This window comes from Semicossyphus pulcher, unplaced genomic scaffold, assembly GCF_022749685.1.
Source record: "Semicossyphus pulcher isolate SPU_LCO1_2020_fin unplaced genomic scaffold, fSemPul1.0.p SCAF_28, whole genome shotgun sequence".
In the NCBI taxonomy this organism is placed as follows: domain Eukaryota; kingdom Metazoa; phylum Chordata; class Actinopteri; order Labriformes; family Labridae; genus Semicossyphus; species Semicossyphus pulcher.
The window spans coordinates 3071556-3095179 of NW_027211702.1; the positions used below are offsets into that span (position 1 = coordinate 3071556).

Sequence of the window (23624 nt, forward strand, 5' to 3'; positions counted from 1 at the left end):
CAGCTGTGTCCCTCGGGTGCATCCTACACAGCCATTTATCCTGAGATTCATTGTGCGGCAATTCAAACGAGATGGAGGACTCTCAAGCGGCCGAGGAATACACTTTAAATGTTAAAGTTTCTGGTTTTAACTCAATCAAATCGCTAGCGTGGAAATAACGAAAGGGGCCTTGAAACAAATGATCTTTAAAATAATAGAAAAGTTACGTGACGTTAGTTATGATAGCTAGTTAGCCCGCTAGCTACCTGTTGCTAGGCGACAGAAGCAGCGTTTGGTGATGCAAGGTTAAGGGCAGGAACTGCTAAGGATGCAAACAGGAAATCCTCGATAGACCAGGCTGTCTCATTTCAGTTCGGCCTGAGCGTCTACACAGGCTACGAATGACTCCTGCTCCGTAGGCTGCATCCTTCGAAGGATGCAGCCCCCAAACTGAGACACAGCTAATAGCACGCCAGAAGGATTTATGTGTTGTGTTTGTAATGTTGTGTAACATGTAGTGAGGTGGGTCACACAGATACTAGTATTGAAACGATTCACCTTTTTTGTATAAATATGAATGTTGTGGTCTTACTTTAAAAAAAACTAGTTCTAAAAATAGGGAGTTCAGATCTATCTGACTGTTGGTATAAAGAAAAAGTAGCAATGTGCAGTAACAGAAAATTGAAGTTATGATGCACAGTGACAAACATGGAAAGCTGAAGCCGTGACTAAAACCCCTGATATGATTCGAACCGCGAGTTTTGAGATCTGTTGCACCCCTAGTGCATGCTGATTTGTGTGTATAAGGAGGCTTTTCATCTTCGTGCTGCTTTGCAGTCCTGATCAATCTGTCATCTTTAAGCCCTCCCTCAGCTCTGATGTCTTACTTTGTGCTTCCCTCTCACTGTTTATGTCTTAATCTAGGATCCTACATGGAGCTGAAAAAGTATAAAACTGTCTGACAAATAGAAGTCATACTTGCATGTGGAAAAGTAATGAGTTATAAAATGGGGCATTTGGAAATCCATCAGTGTCTGAGAATTTGATTAACTGCAACGTCTGTGCATGAAATATGTAAAAATCTATATATCTAATAATACAAAACAGGCACCTTTATCCCAGCAGACTGATTTCACCCATAATGATAACTCCCATAAAGCACAGATGTGCTCTATCTGTTGCCATACCAACTAGTAGCAGAGAGCATTAAGCGAGCTTTCTTGTTTTCTACTTCTTCTTTCTCGGTGTGTGTGTGTGTGTGTGTGTGTGTGTGTGTGTGTGTGTGTGTGTGTGTGTGTGTGCTGTATTTCTTTCAGTCAAGCATTACTGATAAGTGTGTGTTCCCTCTACATAAAAGCTATTGTACCCTTGAGGATTTTCTGCCTGCTTTGGGGCTCCCAACGGTACTTAACTGCGAGATTTAAAAAACAAACCCATTTGGGATTTTATAAATAATATCACTTATTCCCAAATGTATTTAAGGAGTCGCACCACGAATACAATTTCCAATAAAAAGGCAAAAGCGTGGGTTTTCTTTCACAGTGGGGGGATGCATGGGTGGGGAGAAAATGTCAGGTAGATCATGGGTTATTGTATGGCTTACTTTGAAAATAATCTACTTTTGCTTGCTGTGGACTGCCCTTAGAGATGTTAAAAAGCTGTTTACTGAACAATATGTGTGTATATGTACAGCCTAAATATTTGACATTTTGCAACATTAAAATTAAGACATACAGAGGACCATATCAGAAGGTTCAAATGGTACTGTGAAATTTGTATAAACGTGTCCTGCATATACCTATGGCAAGCCGGCATGAACCCATCCAGCCATCCATTATCTATAGCCTTTTTTACACTGTGGTTCCGCCTTAGTGCCGTCACAAAGCTACGAGTACCCACAGGGAACCCACGCATGCACGAGGAGAACATGCAAACTCCAGAAAGGCCCCCTAAGTCCGAACAGGGACTGGAACTTTGTAACTGTGAGGAGACAGTGCGAACCACTGCAGCACCGTGCAGCTTTAGTTTTTAACATGTATATAATACTATTTATATTACATTATATCTGTATCTGTATTTGTAATTGCAGAATGTGAAGTCATCTTCAGGTCAGCATTCTTACTCAAGGTACACAGTACTGAGAAAATGACCTTGGCTTCATCAATAGCAGCTACAGTTCTGGTTCCACATCTCTGATCTTTTCAGCAAAGTAAATAGTGAAGGTAAAGAACTTAAATGGCAATTCAGTGTGATCATAAGGGCCGGTTTCCCCTCTATCATTTCTCCAAACAAACTGTTGATAGACTTTATTCAGCCATCATTTTGTTGTTGGTCTGATTTGCTAGTAAGAATGCTTCAAAGTCTAAGGTAAGGTTAGGATTTGGTGCCCAACACTACATTGTCCTACCAGAATTGAGTTATGACAGTATAACTCAAAGTAACAATTAAATAGGTGCACATGCCACTAAGAGAGGGGTAGTAGCTTTTTTTCTGCAGCAAAGACGACATTTAAATTTTAATCTATTTTACTACTCTGTCCTAAGATTTGAGGACATTGGGGGGGGGACTCTTGATGCTATTTTATGCACTCTGGGCACCTTGAATGTATTCAAGTACATGTCTTATCATTACAAATTAATATGCATACCTAAAAAACTGTTTACTTTCCACATTAATTATGAATTTTGATGTTAGAATCTTTACATGCATTTCATGCAGTGTAGTGCCTGCACTGTTTCCCCCTCATCATCGGCTGCTGTCTGTCTGTCGGTTTGTATGCTGTGGGACTGAGCATGGCCTGTTAGCTTAACGACTGCACCTACAATCATGATGAAGAAAGATGAGCCCTACTTCTTACCGTCCTAATTTTGTCAAAATGAAAAGAGACTTTTTCACTTGGACCTGAAATCTCTGTTGTTTATTCTCTTTTGCTCGTCTGGCTGTAACTTGTGTTCCTCCGGCTTTACCATGAGACCATCTCGAAATAAGTAGGGTGAGGGTAGCTCCTTTTATGGACTAGGTGTTTAGCTTCAGTGAAGATGCTGTTGAAGTTAGAAGGAAAGCTGTCAGACTCACAGCGGGCTTACATTAAACAAAATATCCAGGGCTGCATTCAAACCATTTTGGGCGAAAAGTCAGCACCCATCAGAACATGAAGGCCGAGGCCTTTGCCTATTCATGGTCTATGCCTTTATCCGGCCCTGTACATAAAATAGATACTGACATTACACATAAAGTGATATCGAGTGACCCTGCTTATGCGTGATAACCTTTCCCAACAGAGAGTGCCAGTACCAGCAACAGTCGTTGGCAAGAATACTCTAGTCTTTGAATACATCTCCACATCATCCCTTTATAAATCTACATCTATATAGAAAGGTAGAGAATGTGTAGGAAGGCTTCTTTTTAGTTTCCAGAACACATTTGAACTTAGTTGAGGTTCACTTACCTTTGATGTCTTTACAGTCATTCTTAGATTTCATATCCTCCTCTCTTCCTTGATGACCTCTCTCTCTCTCTCTCTCCTTCTCTCTCTCTCTCTTGCCAACTTAGCCCCGAGCGTGTTTTTTTTTTCCTCTGTGTTTCAGTGGAGCACTTAAGTCTCCCCCTCTGTGTACAGCCTGTAATGAGGGCTGCCAGCTGTGGCTCAATGGCTAGAGCACAAGCCTGCACACACACACACACACAGACACACAAGGATCTGCACAGTGTGTTGCTCCTCCACTTGTAGGTAAAAGCAGATGTAGACATCACATGATTGAATCAGACACGTGTGGTAAATGCATAGGCTGTGTGTGTGTTTGGAAGAAGGCAGAAAGATTTGTTGTGCTACAGCTGGAAAGCTTTTCTCTGATCTTATCTGTAATTGTTAACTTTATTTATTTTGACAGGGGGAAAGAAGCTATTTTAAGAAGTCATCTTGGGCTTTGGGATGCACATTTTTCACAGATCTCAGATGCTATATAGACTCAAAGGCTATTAACAGATTTACAAGTTAATAAAGACATTTTGCAACAATGACAATAAAAGCTGTAGGTTTAATTGTTGTAAATGTATCAGTCATTTGTCCATGAAACATGAATTATAAGCAGTTTTGATAAATCATTAATTATATTTTCAGATCTTTAAAATGTGAAGATTTGTTGAAAACGTTTTTGACATTATTGAGACTTAATATGTATTGAATAAAATAATGAATTTTGGTCCTGGTACGGACCAAGTATGGAACTTGTGAATGGTAGCTGGAGAGATGAAGAAGTTAATTTCCTGAGCACTGCCGAGGTGTCCTTGAGCAAGGCACCGAATCCCCAATTGCTCAGGGCGCTCGCCCGTGTGCAGCCCCCTCACTCTGACATCTCTCCATGAATGCATGCCCATAGGGTCCTGTGTGTGCATGTGTGTATTTCGGGCCTGTGTGTGTGTGGCATGTTTCTAGAGTAAAAACATTGAGTTTCCCTCGGGGATAAATAAGGTATATCTTCTTCTTCCTCTTTTTCTTCAGTTAAAAATAGATTACTATTCTTTAAAGAAAACAATTCGTACCTTCTTTGTTTAGCAGTGAAATATTGTGTCACCATGCTAACTGGATGCTTGTGTCTGTGTGTATTTACAGGATCCTGGCCACGGTGGGTTCAGACTTCGACCTGCGAACGCTGCGAGCTGTGAGAGTGCTGAGACCCCTCAAACTGGTGTCAGGAATCCCCAGTAAGTCACTATTTCAACATCAAAAACAAACTCTGGGAAAAGCTCATTTACAGTTTGTTGCTTAGTTGAGCATTGAGAAACAATGTCAGGACTACATCCATCCTTTTTTTATATTTTGATGTGTTCTTTAATTCTCAGTCCTTCATATTCAGTAATATTTTATCTTTTTATTCTTTTATTTTTAAAATGCTTTATATTAAACATGTAAAAGCTCTTTATTGGCCTATATCAAAGCAAACAGCTCTCTCTGGTAGAAGCTCTGGGAGGCAAGTTAGACAAATATCTGGAGGCCTTTACATTCAAGTCTGATCTCATTTATATCTTAAAAAGGAAACTAATTGTGAAACAAGTGCTGCCTGAAATTCTTTTTTACCTGTCAACTCTTTTTTTAAGTATTTGCATGAATAGAAAAAAGTAACTGAGATTAATGACTAAAGAAAAACTTATTGTCCCAAGAGGCAAAAATTCTTTCTTCCTACCTGTTTCAAACACAAAGAAACAGGCGTTCTTAAGTCATAAGCACTTAGCTATGAGGAGGCTCTGTAGGCTTCTGATAGGCAAGTATCTGTAAGCAGTAAGAAGGAAGTCACACTTCTGTTTTTTTCTTTTTAAATTATTAAGTTTTTCAATACAACTTTGAAGCTTCCAACATACTTCTCTTAAAGAATGGGTCGGATATTACACAGTTAGATAATCATTCTGGTAACTTGGATATCATTTCTACAGGTAATAATGACACAGCCCCTACCAGTTTCATCGCTGAGACCTGGGAGTTGTTAACACCGCTTAAAAAAAAGTCCCATCTTCATAACTAATAGAAATAAGGACCAAATCAATCAAAATATGATCCTGGTTGCAATAAGACTTCTGTGTTATTCCCTATATTCATGAAATAGACCTCGTCCTGTTACACTCTTTTACCTTCCCTGTCTTCCTCTGACTCTCAGGTCTCCAGGTGGTGTTGAAGTCCATAATGAAAGCCATGGTTCCTCTGCTTCAGATCGGCCTGCTGCTCTTCTTCGCCATCGTCATGTTTGCCATCATCGGAGTGGAGCTTTACATGGGCAAATTCCACACCACCTGCTTCAGGATAGACACTGGTGAGAGCAACAGCTTGGCGGTGGCGTGTTTGTACGACAGCACTGATCATCAGCTGAGTTTACGCCAGCAAAAAGTTTATTTTCCCATTCAGCTGTTTCCTGTGTTTGTTATGGACGGGAACATATATTGCATTATGTATTCATACAGGCGTACATACATTATTCATAAGCTGTATGTACATGTGGCTTATGAGTCGCGTAGCTGAACATTCACAGTGCTGGCAGGCAGCGTGCCTATATTAACCTAACAACAAGTGCACAGCAGAATGTCTGACAGCCATTTTTCACGTCTTGATTTTGATGAATGGTATTTCACAGTCTTCAGGTTTTGATTGATAGTTTCTGCTGTAACTCAATAGGGAAGATTATATAGTCGGAGTCCTGATCGAATGCTACCTTAGATGGTGCTAATGAGGTTGCAATTCACTTTGCTTTCTGCATCAAAAGTGCTTCTGGTGAGGTATTAAAGCAGTTATAGCTGACAGGGCATTCCTGGTGGTGTAAATGGGAGTTTGGCAGCTTCTGTATGACAGTGCTTTTTAAGATTTATCACCTAACTATAAATGATGTGTACCCTAACTTACTGCTCACAATTTTAATTACATGCAGAACAGTTACAGCCTTTTCAAACATTTATTTCTGTTCATTTTAGGAGAAAAAGTGAAGATTGAACTTTCTTCATGTGTTATTAAGTACACATAATTATCAACGAGTTTTAATTTAAAAAGTCTGCACAAAAATATAACTTTGGGAAAAGGTTACTTTGTAAGCTGACAAATGTCTTAATAAGAAATGATTAAGAGGGCCAAGTAATTTGCTACTGTTCATAGGGGGGATTATAAAGGTGTTTATTGCACTTTCACTTAATTCCAATCAGGTGTAGCATAAGCTCCTTTGCCAAAAGGTACATGTTCTTCAGTCAGCTGTAAAGTTGTTCAAATGAACAGACAGCTCCGGAAAAAAAATAAGAGTCAGCGTCAAAAATATGTTTTCTATGGTTCTACTTTTTATAGGTTTGTGTTTGTGTAAAATTAACTTTCGTTTTATTCTAAACAACATTTATCCTACTTCCAAATCAAATATTCTCATTGAGGTCTTTAATTTGCAGAAAATGATGACTGATTAAGAAAACCAAAAGATGCAAAAAATATCTTTTTTAGACCTCGAAATAATGCAAAGAGAAAACAAGTTCACATTCATTTTGAAACAACAGAATGTTTTAACTCAGAAAGAGTTCACAGATCAATATTTGGTTTTTAATCACAGCTTTCATGCGTCTCTGCATGCTCTCCTCCAGACTGTAACAGTGCTGTTGGGTGACGTTAGGCCGCTCTTGGAGCAGCTCATCTTTGTTCGATGGCTTGTGACCATCCATCTTCCTCTTGATCACATTCAGGAGGTTTTCAGCAGGGTTCACATCTGGATTGGGCTGGCCATGACATAGAGAGAGATGCTGGTTTAAGGAACATTTGGAGAGGTTTCCAGAGCTGTATATATAAATATAAATATATCCATATTTACATAGTTTACAATGGATTTTGTGTGTTTTTCCTGTCAGTATTTTTTTCAAAAATATTTTAAGTAAGTTTGACACTTCAAAAATGAAACTTTAAAATCCTACCCAACTTTACAATTAAGGAAACTTTATTCCCCTCATTCGCTGAATTCACTTCAAAAAACATTGTGTACCAATAAGACACAAATATGAAATAAGGACGCACATAGGGACCATCAAACATTTTTTTTTACCATCCTGCCTTCAGCAGGGTTGTATAAGGCTGATATCTGAAAATGTCTGATAAACAAACAATGGTGCAAAAATGTGTTTAAATCTGAAAAGACATAATAAATTGTTAAATGCTTAGCTTTAATGTCATGTTAACTATACATGATGAGGAAAAAGGGTGACAGATAAGCCTCCTCCCCTAATGTGTGAGTTAGCATAGCAGCAAAAAACCATTGCTGATAAGTCACAGCCAGGTTACTATGACAGTGTTATTATTACACTACAGCTTTACAGTAATTATAGAAAACATTGAGACTGCGCAGCTGAAATTACCTGTTGTGTAATGCAGTGATAAAACTATGAGCAGACTTTATGTCCCACTGCTGCTGTCAGGTAAAGTGTGAAGCTGTGACTTGACGGTTAATAGCTGGGGCAGCTATACAATATGTGCATCTGTCTATCAATGTGTGCTTCTGTCTATTAATGTATGTGGGTGTGTGTGTCTGTGTGTGTGTGTGTGTGTATATGCATGCTTCAACCCAGTTAGGGTGCTTGTAGTGGTGTGAGCAGTTGTGACAGCCTGCTAATGTACAGTACATGTGTTATGGTTATTTTAGTCTCAGAGACAGCAGGGTTTGACTCACTGAGCAGCACTCAAAACTTTTTCTTTTTTTGGTGATTGTGTCTGTGTGTAATAAATGACAAAAACATATGTAGGTAATACTGGACATATATTCCTGTTGTTCACCTCTGTATGTAACTTTTTTCTAAAGTCCAACAGATATAGACATTTTGAGACCATTACCAATTTAAGAGGAAAAAAGAATGATTACTGATAGGACGGCCAATATGGTCAAATTTAAGTGCAGACCACCCTCTGCTCAGCTGTAATGCTCTGCTGCATGTGCTGCAGAGACTGCTGAGAGTACTGTTAGTTAAGACATGGAGGGTTCTGCTGGACAAAGTACATGTTGAAACCACTTCTTAAAAAACAGTTTTCTTATTGGCCGGATTATATCAGTCATGGTTTAATCTTGCATCCCTTTGGCTATAGTCTGACTACGATATGGCCTCTGGGGACAATGGGGAACATGTCGGGCGTGTCCGGTTTAGCCAGTGGTTAGCGATAAACGACTGCCAGACTTCCTTTTCCACGTGCTGCATTGTTTACAGAAAAAGAAACAGATTTTCTTGTGATTGACTTTAAGTAACGGGTCTTACCTTTGCTGACATTTCAACATCATGATTCAGATTAATAAAAAGTAAAAATGAAGCTTTGTCAGGTCTGTCCTCAAGAGGAGAAGAAAATTACATTTAAAATGCTCGTTTGTTGAACAGCGGTCAGATCCATCATTTGTGATGCATTCGAGGAGGTCAAGAAATTTAAATGATAAACTGCCTTTGTGACACCGTGTCAAGGGAATTTATCTCAAGTTGAATTTTGGATCTATTGTTAGGTGTAAGCATGCAGATGTCTGTTTAAAGAGATTAATGAGAAGCTAAATCATCGTCAGATAGCCGCTGATGGGAGCCAGGATGTCATTACGATGTCATTGTTCCGCCTGCTTTTGCTCTCCACACAGACTGTTTTTCCTGCATACACGGCAGTCTGCTGATATGTGATTGGTCAGTATTACTCGGACTACAAGCATACTACAAACGGAAACCAGAACGCTTGCTTTCCCTAAAATCCACGACCCTGCCTGCTGATTCTACATTTCTATGTAGAATCTGTAAATAGAGATTAGTCATGGTTTAAAGTTTTCAAGTTTGTATTCATGCTGTGTCTCTTCAGTTTAACACAAGCAAATAATGAGCAGGTATTCTTTGTCAGAGCATGGTGGAAAATGTTCTTCTCTCAAATTCTCTTTGCCGTGACTTTGGCTCTATATATGGTCATGAGTCACTTCTTCTGTTTTCTTTAGGACAAACACAGAAGGACTGAATTGGATAATTTTCCCTTGTGGCATAGATTTGATTATTAACCAAACTCCACAAAGTCCAAAATGGTTTAAGATCTTCTGTAGTCTTGCTGAAGATTAAAATTAACATCAAGTCTTTAAACTAACTTCCAACTTACCCTAGTATCCCTATTAATTTGTTCACACGCACAAGAAATCGATAGAAGCATCCGGACACAATATGAACTTGATCCTTACTTCTTTCACGATAACAACATATTTTTTCAACGTTTTTTTCCACAAATAATTCAAACCAATTCCAACATATGCAAGGGTAAAAAAACAATGAATAAAAAAACAAGGTTTACATTTAAAATTTAGTGTCAATGTTTTAACTTCCTTAACCATGAGCCCTAATTATTCAAGAAAGTTTCTAGTTTCAATTAGCGGCTTCACCAAGTAAAGGAAATACAGACCTGAGATGTTCCCAAATCCTTGGTGGGCACTGAGTCCGGCTGACGCAGCACCTGTCACTCTGAAGGAAAGGACAGATTTTACTGGAGTGACACCAGAGGGATGTTGGCCGCGCAGTCTGGCTCTGCAAATCATCGTTAAAACTTGGCTCAACTTGTGAACGTACCACTGTCCCTCATGAAACGCTGGGTGCACAAGGCATCTGTTATACTCAGCACATTTATTCTTTATTCTCGTCTCCATCTGCTGACATGTGTGCCAGCACGTCCTTTAAACAAACTCTCTGCACCCTCCATTTACTCGGGTACTGCCGTGTCTCTGTCACTTCATAATACATGACAAGTCAAGCACATAGACGGGACTCAGCTTGCTGGTTAGAACACAACCACACTCAGCTGACTGAAGCTGAGCAAATCTTAAACTGGATGCGGTGTGTGCATCATTATATTCAACAAGTGTGATGATTAAAGATGTAAGATGTGAGGGAAACAAGGGTACGAGATAGATCGAACACAAAATAACACCTGAATGATTTAGAGCTTTGTGTTACCTTGTGAGGATTGATATTAAAACGTACGATTCTGAGGCTTCTTTCTCAAAGTGATAAAGTAAAACATTTCAATGTAACACCTGGATATTGTCAATTGTTCATTGACTTGAGGGGATAGAGAGCTACATAAAGGCTTGTCTATACAAATGAGTTTTTAGCAACTGAATCTTTGGACCGTTTCGGTAGATCTGATGGATTGTGGAAGATGGTTCCAGAGAGTCAGGGATAAAACAGCAAAGCACGAACACCTTTTGTTCTAGTATTAGAATGTGGGATCGATAGCAGGCCGAGATTAGAAGAACGGAGAGGACGAGAGGTAGAATATGGATCAAGAAGGTCTGAAATGTAGCTGGGGGCGAGGTCATACAGTGCTTTATATGTAATTAACAGGATCTTGTAGTTTATTCTGGATTTTACAGGAAGCCAATGGAGGGATGCAAGAACTGGGGAGACGGACGGCTTGTTCTAGCTAACAATCTGGCAGCTGTATTTTGAAGTAACTGTTAACCGCTGAGAGATGATTGGCTGAGGCATGTGTAAAGGGAATTACAATAATCCAGGCAGGAGAAAATCAAGGTGTGAATTAATGGCTCGAGATCAGAAGAGGAGTGTATTGATCTGATTTTTGCAGTATTTATGAGGCTGTGTTCTACTTTTCTATCATCCTGTAGTATTTTCTAAATCTTTGCCCTGGACGCTTTTTAATCCTTTTTTTTTTTTTTGTATTTCACTTTTTATGTTTTTCAAAAGACGTAACATCACACAAAACAAAGACATCCTAGACAGCATCCAACAACAACTAAAAATTACAATACAATTGAAAACAATAGAAACAATAAAAAATATAAATAATCATGATAATAAATAAAATAAAGATAAATAAATAAATAAAAATACACAGGGTAAGCATTGGCAGTCCAAGCCACTCACCATGATAGCATCTTGCATCCATATAATGACAACGTCAGCTTCTAGTCCCTTTATTTGACAGCCAGTAGTAGTTGCCTCGTGGAACTCTGGGCCGCCTGTGCACTCAAGAACTAGAAACACCATTTTGCTATATAATTCTTTTTTTTATTATTAGGATCACCATTACCACCAGCATAAACATTGCCTATCCTTCCTTGACATTTTCTTGATTGGTCAGCATCTGCAGCACTTTTAGCGCCATCTAAAAGTACAAGAAACTTTGCATTAGTACTGCCTGTAGGGCTGCAAGAAATGAATATTTTGATAGACTCAGCTTCAGAAAACGATGTTATGTCGGCACACAGCATGAAAAACATGCGATGGTGTAATCAAGGAATTATCTACAATGAATTCGTTGGCAACTAATTTTGTTGTCCACTTTTTTAGACAATGTCGACTAATCGTTGCACCCCTTACTGCCTGCTGAAGAAAACCATTACAACAACACCATGGGTTTTTTATGTTGCATTAAGTAACTGTTGGGATAAAGAGACGGTTGACAAACAGTGACCTTCCAGAGATCCTCTGTGCCGAAGAAGGCTCTGATATTGACTTCTGGCCGTGTGCTTCAGCTGTGATAAGAGCGGTGCTCTGTTGGAGCATCGCTCTTTGCCACAGAGCAAAGCTCTAAATTTACTCGTCGATCTTTGGACCATCCTTCACCTTTGGTCACACGCTTTGTGTAATGACTGACAGAATGAGGTTGCAGCTTCACACTGCGTTATAGGGTGAGGAGGTCAATGGTCCTCTCTGAGAAGAACCAGTTAAGGTGGATGGAGAACCTGGGAGGAAAGGTTGCCACAAGACTGATGACTAATTGTGATGCGATCAGAGCAGCGTGAGGCAGCTAGGGGAAAGTCGCAAGACAAAAGGACATATTGGCTGCTGTGCTTTCCCTGCTGCAGTGCTGACCCACATTAACCTGAAAGACTCATCATCATCGTCATTATCGAAGCAATTTAAGTAAAAATCTGCTTTTTGAAAATGAATGAAGAGACTTAAATATGCACGTACGAGCTGATTCCCTCCCTCTCTTTATGTCTGTTTCGTTCAGGTGAGCAAGCGGTACACTGGCCTTGTGGTCTGGATCTTCCTGCCAGAATTTGTCCCAACGGCACCCAATGCAGAGAGTACTGGGCTGGACCCAACTTTGGCATCACCAACTTCGACAACATCCTGTTTGCAGTGCTGACTGTGTTCCAGTGCATCACCATGGAGGGCTGGGTGGACATCCTCTACAGCGTGAGTCTCTGCACCAAAGATTAAAGAATGTTGTTGTATGTGGTATGCGCTTGATTTGTTTGATATCTGATGTGTTTTTCCTCACGTTCTTTATCAACATCTTAAATCTTATCATGTTTGCTCAGCTATTTTTGACTGCCTGCTGAGAGTGCTGGAGAGTTTCCTGTTTGTTGTAGGTCTTGTCTTTGAACATTTTGAAGGAGAGTTTCAATTTAATTTCTGACCAGCTTCGTACGGCTAAAAGCTGTCATTAAAAGATGACACTTTATGTATATGAGGACCCCTTGAACACTTTGATCCATAACAAGGTGACTTGCAAGTCAATAACTGGATTTACAGCGGTTGATGGTTAGTTTTTGATGTTCACAATTCTCCAAATATGGACTCTGTTGTTTTTGGAGACCTCCTGACTTTTGCATCTTTTGGGCACACAGTGCAGGGGAACAATTTGGGACCCCTTTTTTTTCTTAGATACTGAACCTTTGTTCTATTAGAAAACTCATGAGCTTCTTCTTCTTCTCTCCCAAGTATCTTATTATCTAAACATTCATTTGTTGAACACTTTCATGCGCTCATGGAGATTAAAGTTGTTATCTTAAAGATCTCAGTTTTGTTCTCTTTGGCGGCACCTATGGCGATAAACGGTAATTGTGGGAGCACACTTCCCAGATATCCAGACGGTGTTGCATGTGTGACGTCCACGGTTGGCTCTGGTTGTAACTCTTGATTTTCCTCGCTGACGGTTGCTTTCCTTTTCAGACTGTTTGCTTCATCTGAGCGTTGAATATGTTTCTGTTTCTTTGGATTTTCACTTATTTTTGAAGTTGTATCTGTAGTCATCCATCTTTTCTTTGTTTGTTCAGCCAGAGTAGATTACTGTTTACTCGCAACACTTGCAGAGACCGGAAAAGTAGCCGCTTTACATACAAGTGTGTTTGTTGAGTTAGCTCCGCCTACCCTCTCTGGCAGACCAACCACTGCTGGGTGATGGAAAACGCGACACTAACTGGGCGCCGCTGGTGACTTTTTCCACGAAGGTCGCCACAGACACCCAGTCCATAATACTGCAAAGGCAAAGGCTTTCATCAGTGGGCCATAAGCTCAATCGCCAATGTGTTACCTCATTGGGCGATAGATGGTGACTTAACAGATTTCTGATCCATCACTTCCATATTTGTAATCTGTGATGAACATTGCTGCCTTTAGAAAGCACTAAGAGTGTTTGAAACTATTTTACAACCCTGAATAATACATCCAGAGAAGGACTTTGTTGAGCATACATATTCTTTTTCCACCTGTACTTAACATTCATAAAGAGATGCACATCCACACCAGGGAGCTGCCAAGCACATATCTGTGACAATTGAGCGGCTCCCCTGGAGGAATGTTTTGTTGCTTAAGGGCACCTTGAAGGTAGTTGGTTATGGAGTGGAGAGCGTTATTCATTCATTTTACCCTCTCTGACTTTCCATACTGTTTTATAGATTTCAGCATGACAAAATTGTTTCATAATTCTGCAAACCTTAGACCATCTCATCCTTAATGTTTGTGTGAGTATAAGCCAGACGGCTTCAGCAGAGTCAGAGAACAGGTAAACAGAGGCCAACATCAAGGTGCCAGTTCTGCATGATTGGTGAGGTAGCAACAAAGAGAATACACTGTACCTGTCAAATGTCAGTCTGCATGATCAGTATGTTTGCAAAGAAGATATGTATAATAATTATGCAATTCAATAGCAGGAGAGGGAAAATATGTAAGTTTAAGTATCAATTTTGTCACGGCAAACACAGACCTGGGAAAAGGTCTACCAGCTCTCGTTTAGCTTCCTGGACTCTGTTGGCAGTGCATATTAAACATTGGTTTTAAGCCTTTGGCTGCCAGGCTAAAGGGAAGTGAAATGGGCCTACCTGTTGTTGACTCCCCACCCGGCGTCTCTACGATGCTCTTTACCCGAAACAAACTCCCACAAAGGGGAAACTCGACGGTCTTGTCCCCTCTTGCAGTACTCCCAAACATCTCCTCACGCTGCAACTCCCCCGCATGTCTTTCGGAGATCCCCAATAACTTCGGCAATAACTCTTTTTATTAGACACTGACTGTGCGACCAGGTAGGCCCAACCCTAGCCTGACAGCCACAAAGGACAGCCAATCAGGAGACGGTGTGCTGTGACAATTTTAAATATCTCAAAGATAGTTAATCCCATAGTTTTTCACAGCAGACTAAGTTGAATTCTGGGCCCTTTGCTGTAGGTCATCCCCTCTCTCTCCCCTGCCTTTCCTCTCTCTATCCCTTGTGTCACTACCCAGGATAAAGGCAAAATGCCCGAGAATGACTTTTAGAAAAATCTTATTTAACAATCTGTGGCTGGACACAATGCAGAGTAGCTATGGCCATGTGGTTTGTGCCTTAGACATCTGGGTCAAAGAGACGCTTGCCCCCCCCCCCCCCCCCCCCTCGAGGTTTTAAGTACTCTTCTCTCTGTCGCCAGACTCGACAACCCAAACAGTTTTGTTACCTAAATGTCAGCACCTCTGTTTTTTTTAGGGCAGTAAAAGCATGATACTGCCTCTTAAAAACACACAATCCGAGAGCGTGAAAAGAAAGACAGGAATCCCTAAAGGACGAGGGATGTCCAGCCAAGCAGAACTAAAAACGTCTGGGCCATTCCCACAATGGCTGTCTGACTCAGAGCTTCTGCTGTCACATTTTTTTATTTTTTCATCACATGATGTAATGCAATATTAAATATAAGCACCACATGCTGGACGAGCTGTACCGGCCAAATGATGATACAACATTAGTTTCCATTTGAAGACAAAAAAAGAAAAGAAAATCCCCCTTTTTCCCCCTCTGCTGGGAAACACTTGGATGGTTACAGTAAGAGCAGAAAAGGAGGACTTGGAGTAGTTTAATTTAATTCAAATATACTTTGTAATATATACACCCACTAATACATAATCTTGAAATTATTACTTTGAGAATAACATAATTTCCTCTTGGCATTAGGCCTTCTTACACTACTTCTGGTGATGGGTGTTAGGATGGGAACCTCCGAACGTGAGACATAAATAGAAGCTCATCCAAAATTGCAAATACAGTCGAGTTGTATTTCTGTCCATAAAGATCAAGTGAAACAGGGTTGTTTTGCAGCCTGTGTAGACAGAATGCATAAAAACATGAGCGTTTCTGTTCTCTATGATGTGTAAGATTGACATGTGTCGAGCACAACTGAAACTCTCTCTGTGCAGACACGGCAAACAGATGCTGAAGGAAAGATGGTATGTTGTACAAATGACTGCAACGGGGTGGGACAAAATATTGATAAGGCAAAGTATCATCACCCTGACTCCCACAATACACTTATTGATAGGCTGGTGCCAAATATCGATATTTGAATTTAAAAATATTTGGTGCTCTCATCAGAGTTCCCTGTGGTTTTTACTCGCCGCATCACTACTTTACTCTTTACTTCACTCCTCGTGGCAGTGCTCATGACACGAATGAGGGTAATGTGAATGGAAATTAATTGGCCGAAGAAGTTAATCAGATATTACGTGTGGTATCAATAAATGATTTTTTTGCAATATATCAGTTATCGCAGAATCGCTGTATCGCTATATTGTCGTTATTGTGGGCCACGTGTCTTGTATGGTATTGTGAGTTACCCTGTGATTCCCACCCTTAGTCTGCAACCTTATGTGAAAACAAGCATTAGAAAAAAGTGGGTGCAAAAGAATGCTTCTTTATGGAATTAAATTAAAGACAAAGTCCATGTTTATCTTGTAATGCTCATCATATGAAATAAATAAGGGCTGTATTTCAAAAGTAAAATGTGCTTACTTACGGACTTTCTCTGGTCGGATGATTTTGAAAGACTAAAGTTTTATTTAACAAAGGAACCTTTTTTTATGGACAAATTTTATTGTAGAGTTTGGGATGCGGGTAACAATTTATGTAAGTAGTTATGGGCGGATGAATGTTGTTTAAATTCTGCAGCGGTAGTCTTTATTGTCTCTTAAGTCCACGTGGGCTGGATACGTATATGCATTCCAGAAAAACAGCTACCTCTACCAACTGACACCTTACATAAAAGAACCATGCTAATTCAGTTAATGCTACAAAACCTAGCTTAGTTGTTAAAAGAGGTTCTAAAGGATGCTTTGTACATATGTTTGGTCATTAAAAACTATTGGTACATTTGGAAATGCATGACTGAATGGCTATGGCCTCAAAGAAGCTGCTTTCTTTCATGCAGGTAGCTGTGGGAGTTAGTAATGCACACATGATGAAGCACTTTGTATCGAGTTTGAAATAATGATAAAACATTGTTTGATCCATTATAGTCGTCTTTCCAAATGATTAATTTGTTGCAGTATTTAAACATGCACTGTTATCCTCTATTTTTTTCTTGTTCAGCCTTCCTTCCGCAACGTTTATCTTCTCCTTTTGTTCCCTGAACACCTTTACTTTCCTGCTGTTCCGTCTTCTCCGTTCTCAGGAGATAGTCGTTAACTGGCACTACATTGTGAGTCACTCACAGTGCCATTTTTCCTTCTTCTTCTTCTTCTTTCTCCTTGTTTCAATCCAAACATCTCCCGTAGCTTTCTCTGGCTCATTATCCTAAGCGCTGCAGACTCAAGCTGCTGTGATCCCAGAATGTCTTTTCTCTCAGTTGGTAGTTTTTCTTTGGATTTCTGCCTTTTTTTACTTCTTTTGCTCAAAGTCACTTCTTTTGATCCACCAGTTATTTTTACGCCAGTCTTTTTTCTGTGGCTTTTATTATCATATTTCATCCTGCCCACCTATTCAACCACGGCTTCTCTCTTTGTGCTGCTGAATTTCACCACCCAGTCCTTTCTCTGTCCTACTTTTGAAGATGGAAGAGATATTCAGTGAGATTTCTTTCTTCTTCCAAACCATAAGACCACATTTGTATGTTTGTTCCTACCCTCTTATATGATATACAGTAGCATTTCCTAATAATGGCCTGCAACATATCCTCATACTCACACATGTCTGTACTTGACAAACCCAAGAAACACGTGGTATAAAATCGTGGCGTGAAAGCTACTTTAATAGCTTATGGCACCAAAACTACGGGAAATACAGGAGCACACTTACATATTTAATCAGACGTCTACGCCTGGCTCCCTTTGTCATGGTTCTAACTTGATTTTCCTCGCTTTCGTTTGTAGACTGTTTGAATCTAAGCGTCAAATTTGTTTATTTTTCTTTAGATTTTAACTTATTTTTGAAGTTGTATCTGTAGTCATCGTTTGTTCAGCCGTAGTAGGTTATGTTTCCTAGCAATGCTTACAGAAAGTGGAAATGGAGCCGCTTAGCTCCGCCTACCCTCTCTGACAGACCAACCACTACTGGGTGATGGAAAACGTGTCACTAACTGGGCGCCGCATAGTGATTTACTATAATGCTGCAGATGCAAAGGCTTTCATCAGTGGGCCATAGGCTCAATCACCATTGTGTTACCTCATTCGGTGATAGATAGTGACTTGACAGACATTATTTAAATGAAAGTTCGAGATTGTTTCTTTAAGTTCTAAAAAGAGGTTATGGTTTGGTTGATAAGAACACAAGTTATGCATGTACCTTTAAACAAGTCAGCGTTGACCTTTACTTTCACATGGGAGTCAAACCCTGGTCGTCTGGAGGACGCTTTGTGTTTGTTTGTCCAATCTGTCGCCACCAAGCCAAAATGACTGTATTGGGGTGATCTGCCCGTAATTGTCTTACCTTTCACGTTACCTCCCCTGCCTGGAAGCAATTCACTTCCTAGCCAATAGGCTCTCGGACCTGATGCGGCCGGCGATTGATAAAAATGGTGATGCACTGAATCAAGATGGCAGTTCACAGCAGGTTGGATTGTTGTGAGCGTCGTGGCTCTCTTTATACTAAGTAACATTCAACATTTCCACTGGTAATACTTACTACATCATCTAGTAAACGCTGCTAAACACTCATTGTATGTAAGGGTTTTAATAAGCAGTTGCACAGGCCTCCTATACAGCCACCTTCTTGATGATGACAGCTTCCCTTGTTGAGGCCATTCACAAATCCTGTTGAGGCTCAATTTTCTGCTGTTTCTTATTGGTCTGGCTTTTTCAAAGGTTTTACTACAGAATATGCAAATAGCAATAAGCTCACTGGAGAGTGTCATCGTGATCCATGAGCTTTACTGACGTGTAACACCTTGCTGACACCTGGCAACTGTGGTAGCTCACTGACTGTGCCAAAGGAACATCAAACTATAGGGCCTTGTCAGTGTAACAAGCCTGCTCTCCATGACAAGACTCACTGCCAGAGAAAGTTTCTGACTGACTGTGCATAAGCATGCTCTAACAGTTTATCCCCTGTTCTAAATCCAAGTGCAGGTTATATCGAACTGCAGGTAACTGAAGAAACAGTATGTTTTTGAGCCAACTGATATTAGATTATTTCAATGAAATAGAAGATAAAAAACAGGCTTAGGAATTATTTTACCAGTGAATGTACGTGACTTGTTGCTGAACACTTCCAATTCACTGTTTGCTGTAATTTATGTTCGTTATAGTCTGCTTTGTCACATAATGTGAACCTTTTTTATGCTGCTGTCTTGGCCAGGACTCCGTTGTTAAAGAGATTGTGTACCTTAATGGGATTACTTCTGGTAAAATGAGTTTAAAGATAGAAAAACATTGTCTAAGTTGCCAATATTTTTGCCTCCTCTCAGTGGTTAGACAGACCTAGCCATGTGTTACACTTAAGTCTGACCTGGTGGTCATGTAATTTGTTGTGTAAGGGGAGATGTTTTGTTTTGCACTAACCAGTCAGTGGTGAGTGACGTAACAGTCCATCTGACACACAACAACCTGCTGACCTCATCCAAGTTTGTCACCTTTTTTTGTGGCTATTTTTCTGTCTCTGTTTTATGGCTGTTGCTAGGTAGCAAGCTTTCCTCCTTGTCTGCTTCTTTCTATATCAGGACACTTTACTTACATAACAACCTGTGACCTTTAAAAGAGTTTGTGAGGCTTTTGGTGTTAGCAAGAAACCATTATTCAGAACACTTTAGAAATACAGGCTTTATTGATTTGAAATCTGCTGTCCATATGCATTTTTTATTCTATAATGTTTATTTATTTCATTATTTTGATTCGTTCATGTGCCTATTTGTCTTTGTAGTATATCCATAATTCCACGTTTTAATTTCAGATTCTTTCCTGTCCCAAAATGTTTCCGGCTTTGTTGGTTCAACATGCCCATTCCAAACGTTTTTGGCCTTTATTTATGCCCTTAGTTGAGAGACGACAGTGGATAGTGTCGGAAACAGGGGAAGAGAGAGTGTGGATGACATGCAGCAGAGGGTCAAGGGTGGGAGTCGAACCCAGGGCCACCGCAATGACGACTGAGCCTCTGTACATGGGACGTGTGATTTAACCACTGAGCTAAACTAGCACCCCAATGGGTTATTGTTTTTAAGGAAGTCCTTATTTAGGCATGACAGATGTCTTTCACGTATTACAAGCGCCAGCTATTCACCATCTGAGCAGGGCCAAAATGTTCCACAAAGTTTTCCCCGAAGAATTTTTCAAGAAAAGGAAATAAAAGAAACTATGACCATGTTATGTAGTGGAAAAGAGCCATAATATTATTTGTGTAAATGCAGTGAAGCATGCATACATTACTATCTACATCAAAGTCTACACATATAGACACAATCTTGCACTAAAGCAAGGGGGGAGGGCCGAGTGTATAACATTGTAAAGTAAGAATAGCATACATACGGGGACTGTATTCTGTGGATTATATACTATCCTGTAACCCAGCGTTAACCCTGCAGATTGATGACTGTGCTACGTCTGCCCCGAGGGAGATCACTCAGACCGTCTACTCTAATGGTACAAAAGAAAATGCAGAGTACCTCTTCACATCCCATCCGTCATTACTGTCCTGCTTCTCTTCTTCTTCTTCCCCCTGCCGTCCATCCCCCGCCTCCCTCATAACGTTACCTCCCCCGGCGAGGCTGTGTCCCGGGATCCTGTGGTCTCCCAGCAGCAGATGTAGTGGAACGAAGCACTGCAGTGTGCCATTATATTCCTCAGCTGGAGGGAGTGGTGACAATGAGTGCTCACAGGCTCACAGTAGCGCTCTGATGGCATAAGCTTGCTGTTATAGGTGATAGTGAGAAAATGAAATACAAACCAGGAAGTGAAGTTTGAAGGCTTTTTAGACAGGAAGACGCTTTTAATTTTTTATCCGTAAGGGTTTAATATTTGACAAGCTACTTTTATGTGCATGATGCAAACTCAGTGTAAAGGCAAGGGAAGACTAGGCTATGTTCCCATTGGGAGTATTACTTCAATGAAACCATTGCATTGGTAAAATGACAGAGGGCTCTAAAAATAAAGGGTCTCTGGCAAAAGAGGTGCTGTAATATATTGCAATATCATCCAGCAATGCACTGCTTTGGCAAATGAACACCATCAAAGATAAAATGAGTGCTGCCATTACCCCAGAGTTACAAAATCCTTCCTCATAGTATTAACCTCTATTTTATATTTAATCATCTCACTTGAACCTGGAACATTATGCTCACAAGCTGCCCCTTCATTTATTCACAGTGCTGTCTTTCTTTCGATCTCTCATGGCCTGCACAACACAGACAAGCAAGGAGATACACAGCTTGCAGTGCCGGACTAAACCAAGCTCACTGTGGCTGACACTTTCCCTCCTGTCAACTCAACTGTGTTTAAGGTTGTCATAAAACTTAAATACCCTTGCCCCCACACTGTATCCACACAGTACTATCAGTGAAATCAATGAGGATGTTACTTTTTTGGACACAATGCCAACCCAAGCCCTGGCAAATGATGAAATCCAAGCCTTCACACACAGTGAGAACGCCTGGGAAGGAGTGAATGTCACCATACTCCTCCTTGATGTCTTAATCATGAACAGAGCAGAGAAAAAGGGAAGGCATTGCAAATGAAGAGAGAGATTTCAGCTTATGCTAATGATTATAATGTTGCCAGCTGCTGCAGAGCTGCGCTTTTGACTTGAGCGAAGCATCCTCGCATCAGTGTCGTCTTTAGCTGCTGAACGACACAGTGGATGCTGCTGATACGCAACTCCATAACGTCAGAGGCCAGATTATAGTGGAATATGCTTCCATAACTCAAAGTATCCATGCAGAGGAAAATAATAAGCATTATCCTGGATTTTCATTCAGTTGTTCCCCCTCCCCAACATCCCCTGAATTCCTCCTGATGAGATAATAACAGTTGGTTTTGGTGAAAACTATGAAGACAGATTACTGAAGGCATGATCACACTTTCTTTCCCTGTGTAATTTTTTCTTTGAATTGCTTGTGGGCATAAACACAACCCACCATATCAGTTATCTTTCTCGAGCGCAAAACCTTCACCTTCATTTTCACCTTGAGATCCAATTTGAGATATTGTTGCCTTGTTATCGCAATCCTGCAGCAACCAGATCAGATCTGGCTTGTTAATTCAGACGTAATTCTCTCATTGGAATCCCTCTTTGCACTGCTTTGGGTAAGACTTGAGAAAGTTTTTACTGCATTGAAGTTGGGCACAGATCATAGTCATTTTGGTAGGAAATGAGAAATAAACAGCTCTACTCTTAGATGTAGTCAGTTTTTTTTTTCAACCAGCCTTGAAAATCTTCACATGAGGTTCTTCAATGAAAGAAAGAAATATGAACTAACCTTGACATAAACCTTCACCTAACTGAAACCAAACTGTTTTACTGCCAAAATACAAACTTTAAAGGTGAACTGATTGTACACACAGCCTATTCACAGGTCCTGAGGCGTAATACTGTATATATGGAACAACGTTGTTAAAGACCAGCTCCACACTATGCAAATTTCCAACCCCCCCTTGGTTGCGAAAACAAAACGCGTCTCTGCCATCGTTTAGTGGCAACTTGTTGAAACTAAGCTAGCTTGAAATGTAGTAATCAGTAGTAATAACATTAATGTTATTAGTCAGTAGTGAGTTTACAAAAATTACTTGACGGTTACAGCCGGCTCATGCATCGACAAAGTGGTTGCCATAGTTTGCACATAATGATATGCATAGCGTCACCCCGTCCACTAACGGGATTGGCTCCTTAGGTTTGTGACGTCTCAAACCTGCCGATCTGAAAACATGTTGTTCAGCCTGTCCTTGGTACACTGCACTTTAAAAGCAGACAGGCCCAGCCATGGAGATGACTGCTTATGTTGTCCCTGATATGTAGCACATGAAGAACACCACATGGAGATGTTTACAAGGTTAAACACTGGATTTTCACTGGAGGAGGTCTTTAAAAGCTGTATGTGGCTCAAGAGTGAATCTCATGAAGACATCTCACTTGAGGCAGCACAAGTTTAAGAATAAACTTGTTGCAGAAATGGAGTGTTATGGAATGTTATGGTAACAATGGACTCAAGTCCATTGTTACCATAATCTTATCTTTTTCTAAGCTCAGAAAATACTACTTATGTTTCCCAACCATGTTAATGTGCTGCTGATTATGCTCTACAGTCTATGCAAGTAAATTATGTAAGTGATGCCCCATTCATTCAAATGATAGCTTTTCACTCAGAACATATGCCAAAACAGTCCTTGAGGTTTTCACACTTTTTACCCAGGCAAGTATGAGCATGAGAGTCCGTATTGTGCTGATGCAGCTGGTTTTAGGTGATGCTTCCTATTTTTTTTGTTTATCTTTCCACCTGCAAATTTGACTGCTGTCAGGATTTATAGATTTTCAAAGCTTACTTTATATGCTGTTTTTGATTGTCAATGTAAACACCAAGGAAATTTCAAGTATTACAGATAAAAAATAATTTATCTTAAAACACTCAAACCTCAAAATACAGGAAGCATAACACAAATGTCAGGGACCATCTTGACATGATCCTGCCATTCCCATCTGTGCCTCCAAGACACTCCTTTTTAGCGGGAGTGTT

At 40.2% G+C, this 23624-nt stretch overlaps 1 protein-coding gene across 1 annotated transcript in view; it reads left to right on the forward strand.

Annotated features, from left to right (window-relative positions):
* Nucleotides 1-4609: 4609 nt before the first annotated feature.
* Nucleotides 4610-23624, forward strand: part of LOC138605062 (voltage-dependent N-type calcium channel subunit alpha-1B-like) — a 124855-nt gene continuing 105840 nt past the window's right edge. Inside the window, exons 1-3 of the mRNA XM_069677140.1 lie at nt 4610-4683; nt 5631-5783; nt 12458-12645. Coding sequence (XP_069533241.1) covers nt 5657-5783; nt 12458-12645 — 315 coding nt within the window. The 5' untranslated portion in view covers nt 4610-4683; nt 5631-5656. The remainder of the gene's footprint in view (nt 4684-5630; nt 5784-12457; nt 12646-23624) is intronic.